The sequence below is a fragment of the Poromitra crassiceps genome (genome assembly GCF_964638095.1).
Source record: "Poromitra crassiceps genome assembly, chromosome: 30".
NCBI classification, from domain to species: domain Eukaryota; kingdom Metazoa; phylum Chordata; class Actinopteri; order Beryciformes; family Melamphaidae; genus Poromitra; species Poromitra crassiceps.
The window spans coordinates 3,127,340-3,139,839 of NC_139652.1; the positions used below are offsets into that span (position 1 = coordinate 3,127,340).

A 12,500-nucleotide genomic window follows, 5' to 3' on the forward strand; every position below is an offset into this window, starting at 1 on the left:
CCGTCATTATCGTTAATTGACGCTGGCGCCCGCACTGCAGGCATCAGATAGGCTACCAATACCAACAGCACAGAACCATGAGTATTTTGGGGAAAATGTCACTAATTTATATCACAATGAATGACCAATGAATAAAAAGTTGTTATACCGTAGTTTTGAGCCCCTGCCAGTCAGAGGCTGTTAATCTCCTACCTGTCTATCAGGCAGTGTGGGGGGAAAAGGCATTGCTGCTGGGAAGCAATCCAGTTTATCCAAACCTTTTGCCGATCTCATGATGACATGCAGCAGGGAAATATATTTTGGTAGCCGATGTGTTTGTGTCCTCACTTGTCCAGACAATCTTGCTATAGAGTCTCGTTGTTTACACGCTTGTTAAACTGCCGTGAGATTCATTTGTTTGGGGAGCTGGGAGCATATATGAGATGGGCTGAAAGAGGAAGAAGAGAGAGAGCTCGGGTGGCTGGGGGGCGGAGCGCTTTGGTGGCTGGAACCCCATTTGACGCTCCAAAATCGAAACAGGTTCAGAGTATGGCCGGTCGTCAAAGTGATTATCCTCCCGATAATCTTAATAAGATCCTGTAGTGCGTGGTGCGCCACATTTACAAATCTTGTAGTGTGTGCATGTTTGAGATTCTAGGGAAGATAATCTGGGAAGATTCTCCTGTAGTGCGTGTCACAGCCCAGATTTCAAAATCGGCTAGGATTATCAGAATCCTGTAGTCTGAGCCCACCTTTAATGTTACCAAGCTGCTGAGTGGGGGGTCGACACCACATCGCTGGCGATATCCGTCCATTTGTCAGCTCTGCTCTGTCCACTTTGCTGGCTGCTGATATGAATATACAAGGGTACTGTTTAACTTCCTGAAGCACGTTTTCAAATTATTTTAACCCCAATCTCACAATTTTGGTTGGCAGGCTAGCTAGTGCTGCATGGGCAGATTTTTTTGATTTGATTTGATTTATTTCTGGGTAAAAAAAACAAATACAAACATCACAGGATGCAGGTATTGCCCAAAGGATAGCACATCAAAGTATTTACACACTTGTTTCCAATGTGGTCCTTGGTGTCAAGACAGTACATTGAATGACATACAGTACATGCAGCCAGTAAAATCTACAAAAAACACACAAAAAAATAAATAAAACATAGACGAGAATATACTCTAAGAAATAATAGCTCTAATCATTAATTGACCTCCACAAGAGCTGCTTCACATGCTTTCTATACACACCTCTGCTCTGGCACTGTTTAATCTGTAGGGGAAGGCTATTCCATAGGGTAATGCCAGTGTAGAAAAAGGTCACTCTGCCAGTATTATTCACACGGGGAATTTTGCAAGACATTACGCTTGCCCGTGTATTGTGGCTGTGCTGATTGTGTACCATTTCTATATGAGTATCCAGGTACCTTGGTGCATGTCCATTTATAATGTCATACATTTTCATTAGTTTCAGCTGCTCGACTCTGCCCTCTACTGGTAACAGGCCAACTCGCCGGAATTCATGTGAGCCAACATGAGTCCTCGGCGGAGCATTTAACAGGAACCTGACCATGTTGTTTTGCATCACCTGCATTCTGCTTTTGAGCTGCCGGGACAGGCCACTGTACCAAGACACACAGGCATAGTCAAAGTGGCACTGAATAAGTGCTAAAACTAAAGATTTTTTGACTTCCATACTAAAACACCTTGTATTACGGTATAGAAATTTTAATTTGCTAGAAGTCTTTTTAAATATTTCAGCAGCAACCAGTTCACCAGAGAGACATTGATCCAGAGAAACCCCAAGATATTTAACGAGAAGCGACACAAAGCACATGTCCGTCATGCTCCCTGCCATTTTCGTTTTAAAGTATCCGTAGCGAAAAGCACCTTCACACAGTGGCAAACCACCGTCAAATCAACAAACTCATAAAATAAATTTGGGTCGCACGTAAATTGACAACGTCGGTCGGAAACCGGAACCAAACTTTATTTTTTTTAAGGCCCAGGCGGCCGCCGAATAAGCGCCTGACCGGGAACCTTTCTAGCACTAAACTGTGTTCACTTCCTGTAAATGAAATGATGTTTAAGTTTGCTGGGGACCCCCTGGAACCCCCTCAACGACCCCTGGTGGTTCCCAGACCCCATGTTGAGAAGCACTGTACATGACTGATGATCAGCAGATGAAAGTGAACCTCTAGTCTCTCCTCTCCTCCTCAGATCCTCAGGACGCTCGTCTCTGGAGTTTCCAAACCGGTGACCTGTAAGATCAGAATCCTGCCTTCGGTAAGCTCAAAGGCCAACGCCTCCTGACACATTTGTCATCAGTGTCTGACCAAAGCAGGGACTCTGGATCAGTCTACATTTGTTAGTTAGTTTATTAGTTAGGCACACTGTAATGTTGACTTTGTGCCACTAGGTGGCGGCATTGACAATGAATCCAGGGACTCCGTTGTGAAGCAATCCAGTTTTAGTTGCCATATTTAGGTAATGGGGATAGGGAAGCAAATTGTATGCAAATTCCTGAATCGATCATCGGTAACGTTAACGATCAATCAATCAATCGATTCATTGTCATTAAAATGCCAAACAATACCAAATGTTTTTTTGTTTTTTTTGCTCAATCAAACACTTTATTTCCACAGCAGCAACATATTGCATATTCTCACAGCATTGCATAGCCTATGAAACATAAAAACTTAGAAGAATAGATATATTAAACACGTGTCGGCTTTAAGCTGCGGGCGCTGCATAGGCATCTACAACTGCCTTGAAACTGCGTCAGAGTTTTTCCTTGCACTGAGCAGATGGTGCGTTGCTGGAGCTGAGATGAGGAGGAGCGTCAGTAGAGCAAACTGGTTGTCGTTGTGTTGTATGTGTACACAGATTGACAGCGTTTGCAGGCGGCATTATTTTCTCCTTTCTGTTCACTTCGCCCGCTTTATATTCGCTTATATTCGGTATTCGCCCCTTTATATTCTATTGCATTCTAAACCATTCTATTGTGTTCTATTCTGTCCTGTTCTATTTTATACTATTCTATTCTATTCTCCCCTCCTCCTGCTTAAAGGAATTCAGTAGTTTGTGGGTTTGGTTGGATCGGGTTAGATATTTTTGGACCAAAGAGTGGATTTGCGTGTGCAAATCGAGGCAAGATACTGGTGCGCTCACGGCAGCAGGGCCTTTTTTAGCACTAAAGGTCCTTACACATCAAGAGCGATGTGAATATACGGCACGAAATTGCGATGCGAGTTTTGACCCACCTGTCAATCACAGCCACAGATGTGTACAGGTCGGAAGCGAATTTCAATAACGCTCCGCGAAACTTCGCCGTTGGTATGCACAGTTGCATTGACTGATATAGGTTCGGAAAATATTATTGACGTGCAAATTAATTAAGTGTAAGGACCTTAAGAGCTGCTTTTCAGAGCTCTAAGAATTGCGCGCTTGCTGACGATAGCAGAAGGCAAGCATTTTACCAGGACACACCTGAGGCCTGTACTACAAAGCAAGATTAGTGGTTTAGCGAGGTAACTTCAGGTTTAAACCTGGTTTGGCCGTACTACAAAGCAAGTTAACTTCTTACCGACATATATTTCCATAGCAACTTATGCTTCACACTTAACCTGGTCCGCAGCAGGTTAAGTTGCAAGGATAAGATTAGACCTTAAATACACCGCCCACGAACCAATCAAATCAGCAGTTTGGAAAAATGGCCAACCCCTTTCTGGACGAGGAAGGAGCACGAATTGTAATGTTGAATTAACCAAGGACTAAAGCCTTGCACTTGTTGCAGGCTACATTTTAATTAAGCCCTACTTACCACTTTGGAATATGTTTTTATATATTCATTTTTGTGCTCTCAAGTAGCCTAGATACGTTGTTTGACCCCGCTGATCGATTGCAGCTGAATAGTGAGTGGAGACATATCACTAAACCGGCATAAAAAGGTTACATAAACGTCTCCAAAGCGCACGGTGCCGTGTGCGCAACGGAGCTGAGACTGACGTTGGGTTGGAATTGAAATGGTCATACAGCCTACTACATCTAAGCAATTTAATATGGGATCACCTGCACACAGGCGATCCCATATTAAGATGATTCATATCTAGGCTACTCCTGCATTTTGCAGCTGCAACTCTGTTGCTTTTGGCCTGTATGATGTGATTGAACTTCATATTTCCAGCATCATTATATGAAATATGGAGATATGCGACTCTGCTGACATTACAATAGCCATGTGACCACAAAATAGACTATTTTTTATAAATGAAATCTATGCCCGCACATACCGTGTCGATTCAGTTCAGAAGCATTTATTTTATTTTATTATCATTCTTTTTTTTATTGATTAGCCTATAGGAATTATTCAATCAGTGTGACTAAACACATTGATTTTATTTTATTTTATTTTATTTTATTTGACGGTTACAAATTGAAATACAATATACTGAACAAAGTACAGACACGGATCATCATTATTCATTGAGCCTAAATGGTCTATAGCTACATACGGATTTTGGACTGAGATAGATTACACATTGCTTCCACAAAAGACTGTAGATAGAGAGCTGTAGATAGCCTACGAAACCGCTCTTCAAATAAATTACTGGTGTGGATAAAAGTGGTCACTTTAGACAGTCATTCGGGAACAGTAATAATATCCAACGCAGATTTGTATTTGCGGTTTCATTCAATGAGGAAATAGGCGTGTCTGGAGCTGTCGGAGTTGGAGCAGTCCATATTGCACTCTGATTGGCAGTTGTTAAAAACCACGCCTCTTTTGCGGGCACGAGCTCCAGTGCACGGGCATTTTCATGTGCACGCGCTGTCAGCTTGATTAGAAAAACCTGGTTCGAGTTAACGAGTGCCAATCGACGTTCGTAGTACAAGTTAACTACAATCGAGCTGATCTGGTTTAGACAAACCAGATCAAGGGACAGATCCTGGATCTTCTAATACAACATTCGTAGTACAGGCCTCTGGTCTGGCTTGGGGCACGCCCACACGCCCACACCTGCATTTGCGCACAGATCCCGGCACAAAACTGGATGGTATCGTGCCGGGAACGCAAATTGAGACTTGCACGAGGCGGACGATCGCATAAGAGGCAGGGAAGATAGCATAAGGCACGCGTTAAGGTGCGCAAACTGGGGTGCAAGCGCAAAAAGCAGATGCCGCCTGTACCAAGATAGAGCCCTGTCTGTTCATTGTCCCATACCAAAATGCTTCTGCAATTTCACTCATATTTCAAGTCCACTCAGCATTAATCACTGACTGACTAGTCTCTCCCCAGACTCAAATATTACGTTGAATCGCTGCGCTCCGCATACTACATAAATGAGTCTGTGCCACTTCACAGCCACTGCTGGTTTTTGAAGGTGTGTTGAAATTGAATGAGTGACAGGTCGTAGCACCGATGAGAGAGCGGTTAGAAAAATGCGCTTCACCTCCTGATCGCAAAGTCGTTACTGATTGGGGGATACTGAATCCACCACTGGCCAATCACTGGCCAAGTGAACGGTTCCCTCCCATAACCAGCCGGCTGAGGGGAAGTGTCCCAGACCCAGAGAGAGCTCTGCAGCATGCAGTAACGTAGTGTATCAGACCCAGAGAGAGATCTGCAGCATGCAGTAACGTAGTGTATCAGACCCAGAGAGAGCTCTGCAGCATGCAGTAACGTAGTGTATCAGACCCAGAGAGAGATCTGCAGCATGCAGTAACGTAGTGTATCAGACCCAGAGAGAGCTCTGCAGCATGCAGTAACGTAGTGTATCAGACCCAGAGAGAGATCTGCAGCATGCAGTAACGTAGTGTATCAGACCCAGAGAGAGCTCTGCAGCATGCAGTAACGTAGTGTATCAGCGTAAGAACTCTCATGGGTCTGGCGTTGAGACTACTGACTGACCAACCAATCACTGACTGGTCAAGGGCGGAGCTATATGACTGGTGGGCGGGGCTTGTGTTGTTTCAGCTGCAGGACACGCTCAGTCTGGTGCGGAGGATCGAGCAGACAGGAGTCGCTGCTGTGGCCGTGCACGGCAGGTACACACATACACAAACAATACTACACACATACACAAACAATTCTACATACATGTTGACATCATAGAGACATTTCAGCACAGAGACTGAAGCTGAACTTGTGTGTGTGTGTGTGTGTGTGTGTGTGTGTGTGTGTGTGTGTGTGTAGGTTTAAAGACGAGCGTCCGCGACACCCCGTCCACTGTGACTACATCCAGGCTGTGTCCCAGGCCGTGTCCATCCCCGTCATCGCCAAGTGAGTCTGCTAAATAAAGGCCTGGGCCAGTATTAGGAAATATGGTTGTGTTTTCTAGCAAGTGTCTGTGGAGATGCATCCAGATGTCACCAAGAAACCACACCCGGGTGTTGAAATAAGCAGTGTGAGGCGTCTCTCTGGGATCTGGGAATTTCACGGTTCAAAGGTCACGAACTCCGACTGTGACGTCACCTGGGCGCGATATTTTCTTTTGGATGATGGCGAAGGCTATGCGAAGGCATAACCCACCCCTCTCTGCCTCTGATTGGCCTAGCGTCAAACTTCCATCCAAACACATTCGCTTGGCTATCCTGCATTACATCTCTTTCTACACTGTGGTCAGACTGTCAGACAGCAGTTACGCTTGCTAGTTCCCTGTAAATAACCCTGTTTTATATCACCCATGATGATCAATTCACAATTCTCTGTCTATAGGCTACATACGTGCACTGCCAAGAGTAGCAGCAGCGTTATAACCATAGATATATGACTATTAAAAACATAAACACACTGGTGTGTTTCATGCAGGCTAGCAAGCGTAACTGCTGTCTGTCTGAGTCTGACGGTCTGACCACAGACTGTAGAAAGAGATGTAATGCAGGATATAGCCAAGCGAATGTGTTTGGATGGAAGTTTGACGCTAGGCCAATCAGAGGCAGAGAGGGGCGGGTTATGCCTTCCTATAGCCTTCGCCATCATCCAAAAAAAATATCGCCACCTGGGCTCAGATTTTCTCTGCCGAACTCGGGGAGCCTCACCAGCCCCGACCTCAAAAATCCAAGATGGCTGCTCCGCGCTTCAACAGTAGTTGAGTTGTAAATACTGCTTCTGTCTTGTGTCTCATTAAATCAGTTGTACACACACAGTACTGTCTAACTTCTGTCTGTGTGGACATGTTGCGACAGTGTTTGTATGCTCAAAATTAGGGCTGCACGATTAATGGTATTTTCATCGTCATCGCGATATGAACATGCACGATATGATATGAACACATCGCAAAAGTCACGTGTCATCGCGATGAGGAAAAAAAAGATAGGTTACAGGAGCAAAAGCTCTTTCTTGTCTCGTGTCAAACTCTGCACATTTAGGGTTGCCGACCCCCATCGACCGCTGAGCCTTCTACATCGGACCATCGTGATGAATTACCTGTTTCAACTGGCCTGTTTCCATGAAGTGGCTTCCATGACGTACAGGCTGCTGTGTTTCTATCTCTCCTTCAAGTCACACTGAACCCAACGCAACGCAAGTAGCGCGAGGGTCGGAGACGTTTCAGAGTCTGAAAACAAATCTTGTCTGAGATGACAGTGTTGAGAGGCGGGACATAATAGCGTGTCGATGATTTGATTTGACAATTCTGGGGACTGGATTTGCCATTGGCCAATCCTGGTGTGTTCTGCCTCCAAACTGAGTGGGATCTGCAGAGGACCAGGCAGCCAGCTGCTTCCGTGTGGAGCGGAGCGGACAATCCGATGCATGAGTGCTGCCCGCCCGCCTGGAATCTCCGAGGGGCGTCCCCCACGTTAGAGCCTGGTGACGCGAGGTTACCTTACGTTAACGTTATCCTGGAATGCGAGTTTAACGAGCCAGTTACATGTCTTTGCATTCGTAGACATTACCGTTTGCTTTGTTTTGTATGTTACATTTTGCTGTTTGCTGCTGTGCACTTTTTTTATATACAGATCCTTTCCAAAAAAAAATTATATCATGGAAAAGTTAGTTTTTTCCCATAATTCCTTTCAAAAAGTGAAACTTCCATAGATTATAGATTCATTACACACAAAGTAAATTACTTCAAGTATTTATTTGTTTAACTTTGCATAAATCTGGCTTCCAGCTCATAAAAACCCCCAAAACAGTATTTCAAGAAATTAAATAAAACATAAAACACATAAAACAAATCAAGAACCGATCTTCTGAAAAGTTATGTTCATGCCTGCACTCAATACTTGGTCAGGAATCCTTTTGCTTTAATTACTGCCTCGATGCCGTGATATTTCCATGATATTTCCATGATATTAACATTTTTGGAAAGGATCTGTATGTTAAAACATGGTTGCCACTGTGTCAACCAAAGGCCAAGAAATGGTTGATTTTACTTTTTTTTGGGTTGTTAATGTGGAGCCTGAATAAGTGGTGCAGGTTTGCAGGTCCAACCCTTCTCCTCCACCCACCTCTCCCCTCTCTCTGACAGTGTGTGTGTATCGACCTGTCTGTCTGTCTGTCTGTCTCTCTGCAGTGATGGCTCTCTCATCCTGTCTGTCTGACCTGCCTGTCTGTCTGTCTGACCTGCCTGTCTGACCTGCCTGTCTGTCTGTCTGTCTGTCTGTCTGACCTGCCTGTCTCTCTGTAGTCATGGCTCTCTCATCCTGTCTGTGTGTCTCTATTAGTGGAGGCTCTCTGGACATGTCTCATCCTGTCTGTGTGTCTCTCTTAGTGGAGGCTCTCTGGACATGTCTCATCCTGTCTGTGTGTCTGTCTTAGTGGAGGCTCTCTGGACATGTCTCATCCTGTCTGTGTGTGTCTCTTAGTGGAGGCTCTCTGGACATGGTGAAGACCCTCATCCTGTCTGTCTGTCTGTGTGTCTCTCTTAGTGGAGGCTCTCTGGACATGTCTCATCCTGTGTGTCTCTCTTAGTGGAGGCTCTCTGGACATGTCTCATCCTGTCTGTGTGTCTGTGTGTCTCTCTTAGTGGAGGCTCTCTGGACATGGTGAAGACCCATGCAGACATCTCTTCGTTCCGGCAGGCAACGGGTGCCTCCTCTGTCATGTTGGCGCGGGCTGCCATGTGGAACCCCTCTGTGTTCAGCCAGCAGGGGGTGCTGCCTCTGGAGACAGTCATGGAGGAGTACCTCAAATATGTGAGTGAGCTGTGGGCCTTCAAACGTCTGGGAAAAATGTGTTAAAATTTAAATTAAATATAAAGCCTTAAAATGTAGTGGCTAAGCCTAAACTTAAAGCCACTGAGGGTCTTCAGGTAAGAATCCATCACAGATGTGTATAAATCTTCATTAACAGTTCACAATACAACAAGCTGTGGCAGCAGCTAGCAACACACCTGTTGATTGGTTGCACCCACCTACCTAAATAACATGTGACCCAAAGTACAAGTGTGACACCTAGTGGCCACTTTGATATCCTGCATAGATAACCCTGAAATGCCTCCTACAAAATGTGTTCACTCAGCGATCAGCTTCTCTTTGTTTCTCTGTAGCCCTTTTCCCACATGCGCTTTGTACCGCAAAATGACCGGAACATGGTCTAATGCCTGCATGTGAGAAAGGCGCCGTGCCGGTATAAGCGCGACCCCGTCGTCGCGGCCATTTCACCAGTTTTGAGCCAGTCAGAAGAACGGTATGCCGCGATAGGCAGACAGGTGAGAAAGGGGTCCAGTCATTTTCCACGACACCGGTCCTTCTCTCATCATGGGCGAAGTGTACACACTTGCTTAACGTTCACTTCCAGCTTGCGTCATCTAATCATTCGCGCACATCAAAGCAAACTACTTCCATTTCATCGCTGTGCAATGAAAGCCACTTATCTCCAAATCGCCAACTTTTCAGGAAATGAAAAAAAACCCGTGCTCTTAAAATACTGAACACCACGTTGTCATATTTGACACATGTCTTCATTGTAGACAGTTTATCGCTGAATGTGTCATTACATTATTAATATCTTACCTGAATAAGCTCAAATGCTGTTACAGGATTATCACACAGTGTCTGGGGCACTTTCTGCTGGCCAGACAGCAGCGTGTGGGAGCCTGCGCCTGCCTTTTAGAGCGCGAGCACGAGCCGCTGTGCTCCAGGCAGCGGGGACGCGCGGGCAGAGCTCTCACTCTGCCAAGCCGGGGAGAGTGGCTCTGTCATGGGTTGAGCAGTCCCGGAGTAACGGGACATTATTCTTGTCAGAAACAACTTCGATTTGCATACTTTAAATGAGTTTGCAGCCCAAGGACAACCCGAAAACACCTTATTGATCTAAACCCGACCCCCCAAATAACCTCCCCCCGCCCCCCAACATACAGGAAATTTCGCTCCTAGATTCTCACATGCCAGCGCTGAGGTGTGAAGGGAAATTCCGGGAAATGTCCGATATTGACTTACAGGTAATTTTCAGGTACGCATGTGGGAAAAGGGCTTGTGTGAGCTCAGGTTTCTCACTCCAGAGCAGTTTGTAGAACAATCGGCATCCTGTCTGTTAGTCGGACTAATCTCTCTTGCCAGACTTCCCTCCCCTCCGGGAGAGAGTCTGGCAGCGCTGATCTCCATTCTGGAACTGCTCCGTTTGGTTGAACCTAGTCTCGCTTGCCAGACGCTCTCCCTGCAACGGGGGAATCCAATCCTTTTCAGCGTGTAGCAACGAGCTAGCATTGTTGATGTTTCACAGCGGCGCAGGCATTTGAGATGGATAGATTCGACATGCACAGCGGCAGAGGCATTTGAGCTTATGAAATGACTTGGAATATTTTCTTTTCAATCATTTTGGAAATAAATTGTAATCCCCAATATTTCCATGCAAGCTACTCAAGTAGCCCTGGTTCTGAACCTGTCTGTCTCTGTTGCAGGCGATCCGCTACGACAACAACGCCTTCAACACCAAGTACTGTTTGTGTCAGATGCTCAGAGACAAGGTGGAGTCTGCTGTGGGCAAGAAGGTGCAGACAGCCCAGACCAACCAGGAGCTCAGGTACACGCACGCACACACACACACACACACACACACACACACACACACACACACACACACACACACACATGCACACACACGCAGGCAGCCCAAACCAACCAGGAGCTCAGGTACATGCACACACACACACACACACACACACACGCAGGCAGCCCAGACCAACCAGGAGCTCAGGTAGCCCCTTTTGTATGCACTCTGTATCATTCACATTTTTAGTACACCGCTCTGACGCGTTTTACGTCACGACCGCGTCAGAGCGGTGTACCACACACTCTGAAGAGCTAGACCTTAAAACTACAACTCTTTTGTGTGTGTGCACTGTGCCGCCTCTAGGGGGCCTCCACGCACCTCCAGCTCTGAAATCAAAACATTCAGTCAGCCATCTTTTCTGCGCCTGCATAGCCTGCAAGCTAACTTAGCTCACCTTAGCTCAACCATGGCTGAAGGAAAAATACTGTTGTGTGTGCACTGTGTATGTACTGTGTATGTACTGTGTATTACTGTGTATGTACTGTGTACACTGTGTATGTACTGTGTGTACACTGTGTATGTACTGTGTGTGTACTGTGTATTACTGTGTGCAATTTGTATGTACTGTGTGTGGACTGTGTATTACTGTGTATTTACTGTGTGCACTGTGTGTGTTAGTGAGGCTCTGGGCCTGCAAGAGTTCTACCAGCTGACCCAGGAGCAGCTGCAGGAGAGGAGCCAGCCCCCCCTGCCCGTCCCACCGGTCCTGGAGGGAGACGTCACCGTCATGCCCGTCAAGTTCACACGGTCAGCTGTTCCTCACTCTGTCTATAGAAACATTTACAACTCAGCTGTTCCTCACTCTGTCTATAGAAACATTTACAACTCAGCTGTTCCTCACTCTGTCTATAGAAACATTTACACCTCAGCTGTTCCTCACTCTGTCTATAGAAACATTTACACCTCAGCTGTTCCTCACTCTGTCTATAGAAACATTTACAACTCAGCTGTTCCTCACTCTGTCTATAGAAACATTTACAACTCAGCTGTTCCTCACTCTGTCTATAGAAACATTTACAACTCAGCTGTTCCTCACTCTGTCTTTAGAAACATTTACAACTCAGCTGTTCCTCACTCTGTCTTTAGAAACATTTACAACTCAGCTGTTCCTCACTCTGTCTATAGAAACATTTACAACTCAGCTGTTCCTCACTCTGTCTATAGAAACATTTACAACTCAGCTGTTCCTCACTCTGTCTATAGAAACATTTACACCTCAGCTGTTCCTCACTCTGTCTATAGAAACATTTACACCTCAGCTGTTCCTCACTCTGTCTATAGAAACATTTACACCTCAGCTGTTCCTCACTCTGTCTATAGAAACATTTACACCTCAGCTGTTCCTCACTCTGTCTATAGAAACATTTACACCTCAGCTGTTCCTCACTCTGTCTATAGAAACATTTACAACTCAGCTGTTCCTCACTCTGTCTATAGAAACATTTACAACTCAGCTGTTCCTCACTCTGTCTATAGAAACATTTACAACTCAGCTGTTCCTCACTCTGTCTATAGAAACATTT

The 12,500-nt window shown here is 45.5% G+C and overlaps 1 protein-coding gene across 3 annotated transcripts in view; it reads left to right on the forward strand.

The window, feature by feature from the left end:
• The window catches only part of dus2 (dihydrouridine synthase 2), a 39,167-nt gene that overhangs the window by 12,906 nt on the left and 13,761 nt on the right, over positions 1–12,500 (forward strand). For all 3 annotated transcript variants that reach the window (XM_083662858.1, XM_083662859.1, XM_083662860.1), the window contains 6 exons: positions 2,202–2,267; positions 5,956–6,026; positions 6,175–6,261; positions 8,951–9,119; positions 10,826–10,947; positions 11,596–11,724. In XM_083662858.1, the coding sequence (XP_083518984.1) occupies positions 2,202–2,267; positions 5,956–6,026; positions 6,175–6,261; positions 8,951–9,119; positions 10,826–10,947; positions 11,596–11,724 (644 nt within the window). The remainder of the gene's footprint in view (positions 1–2,201; positions 2,268–5,955; positions 6,027–6,174; positions 6,262–8,950; positions 9,120–10,825; positions 10,948–11,595; positions 11,725–12,500) is intronic.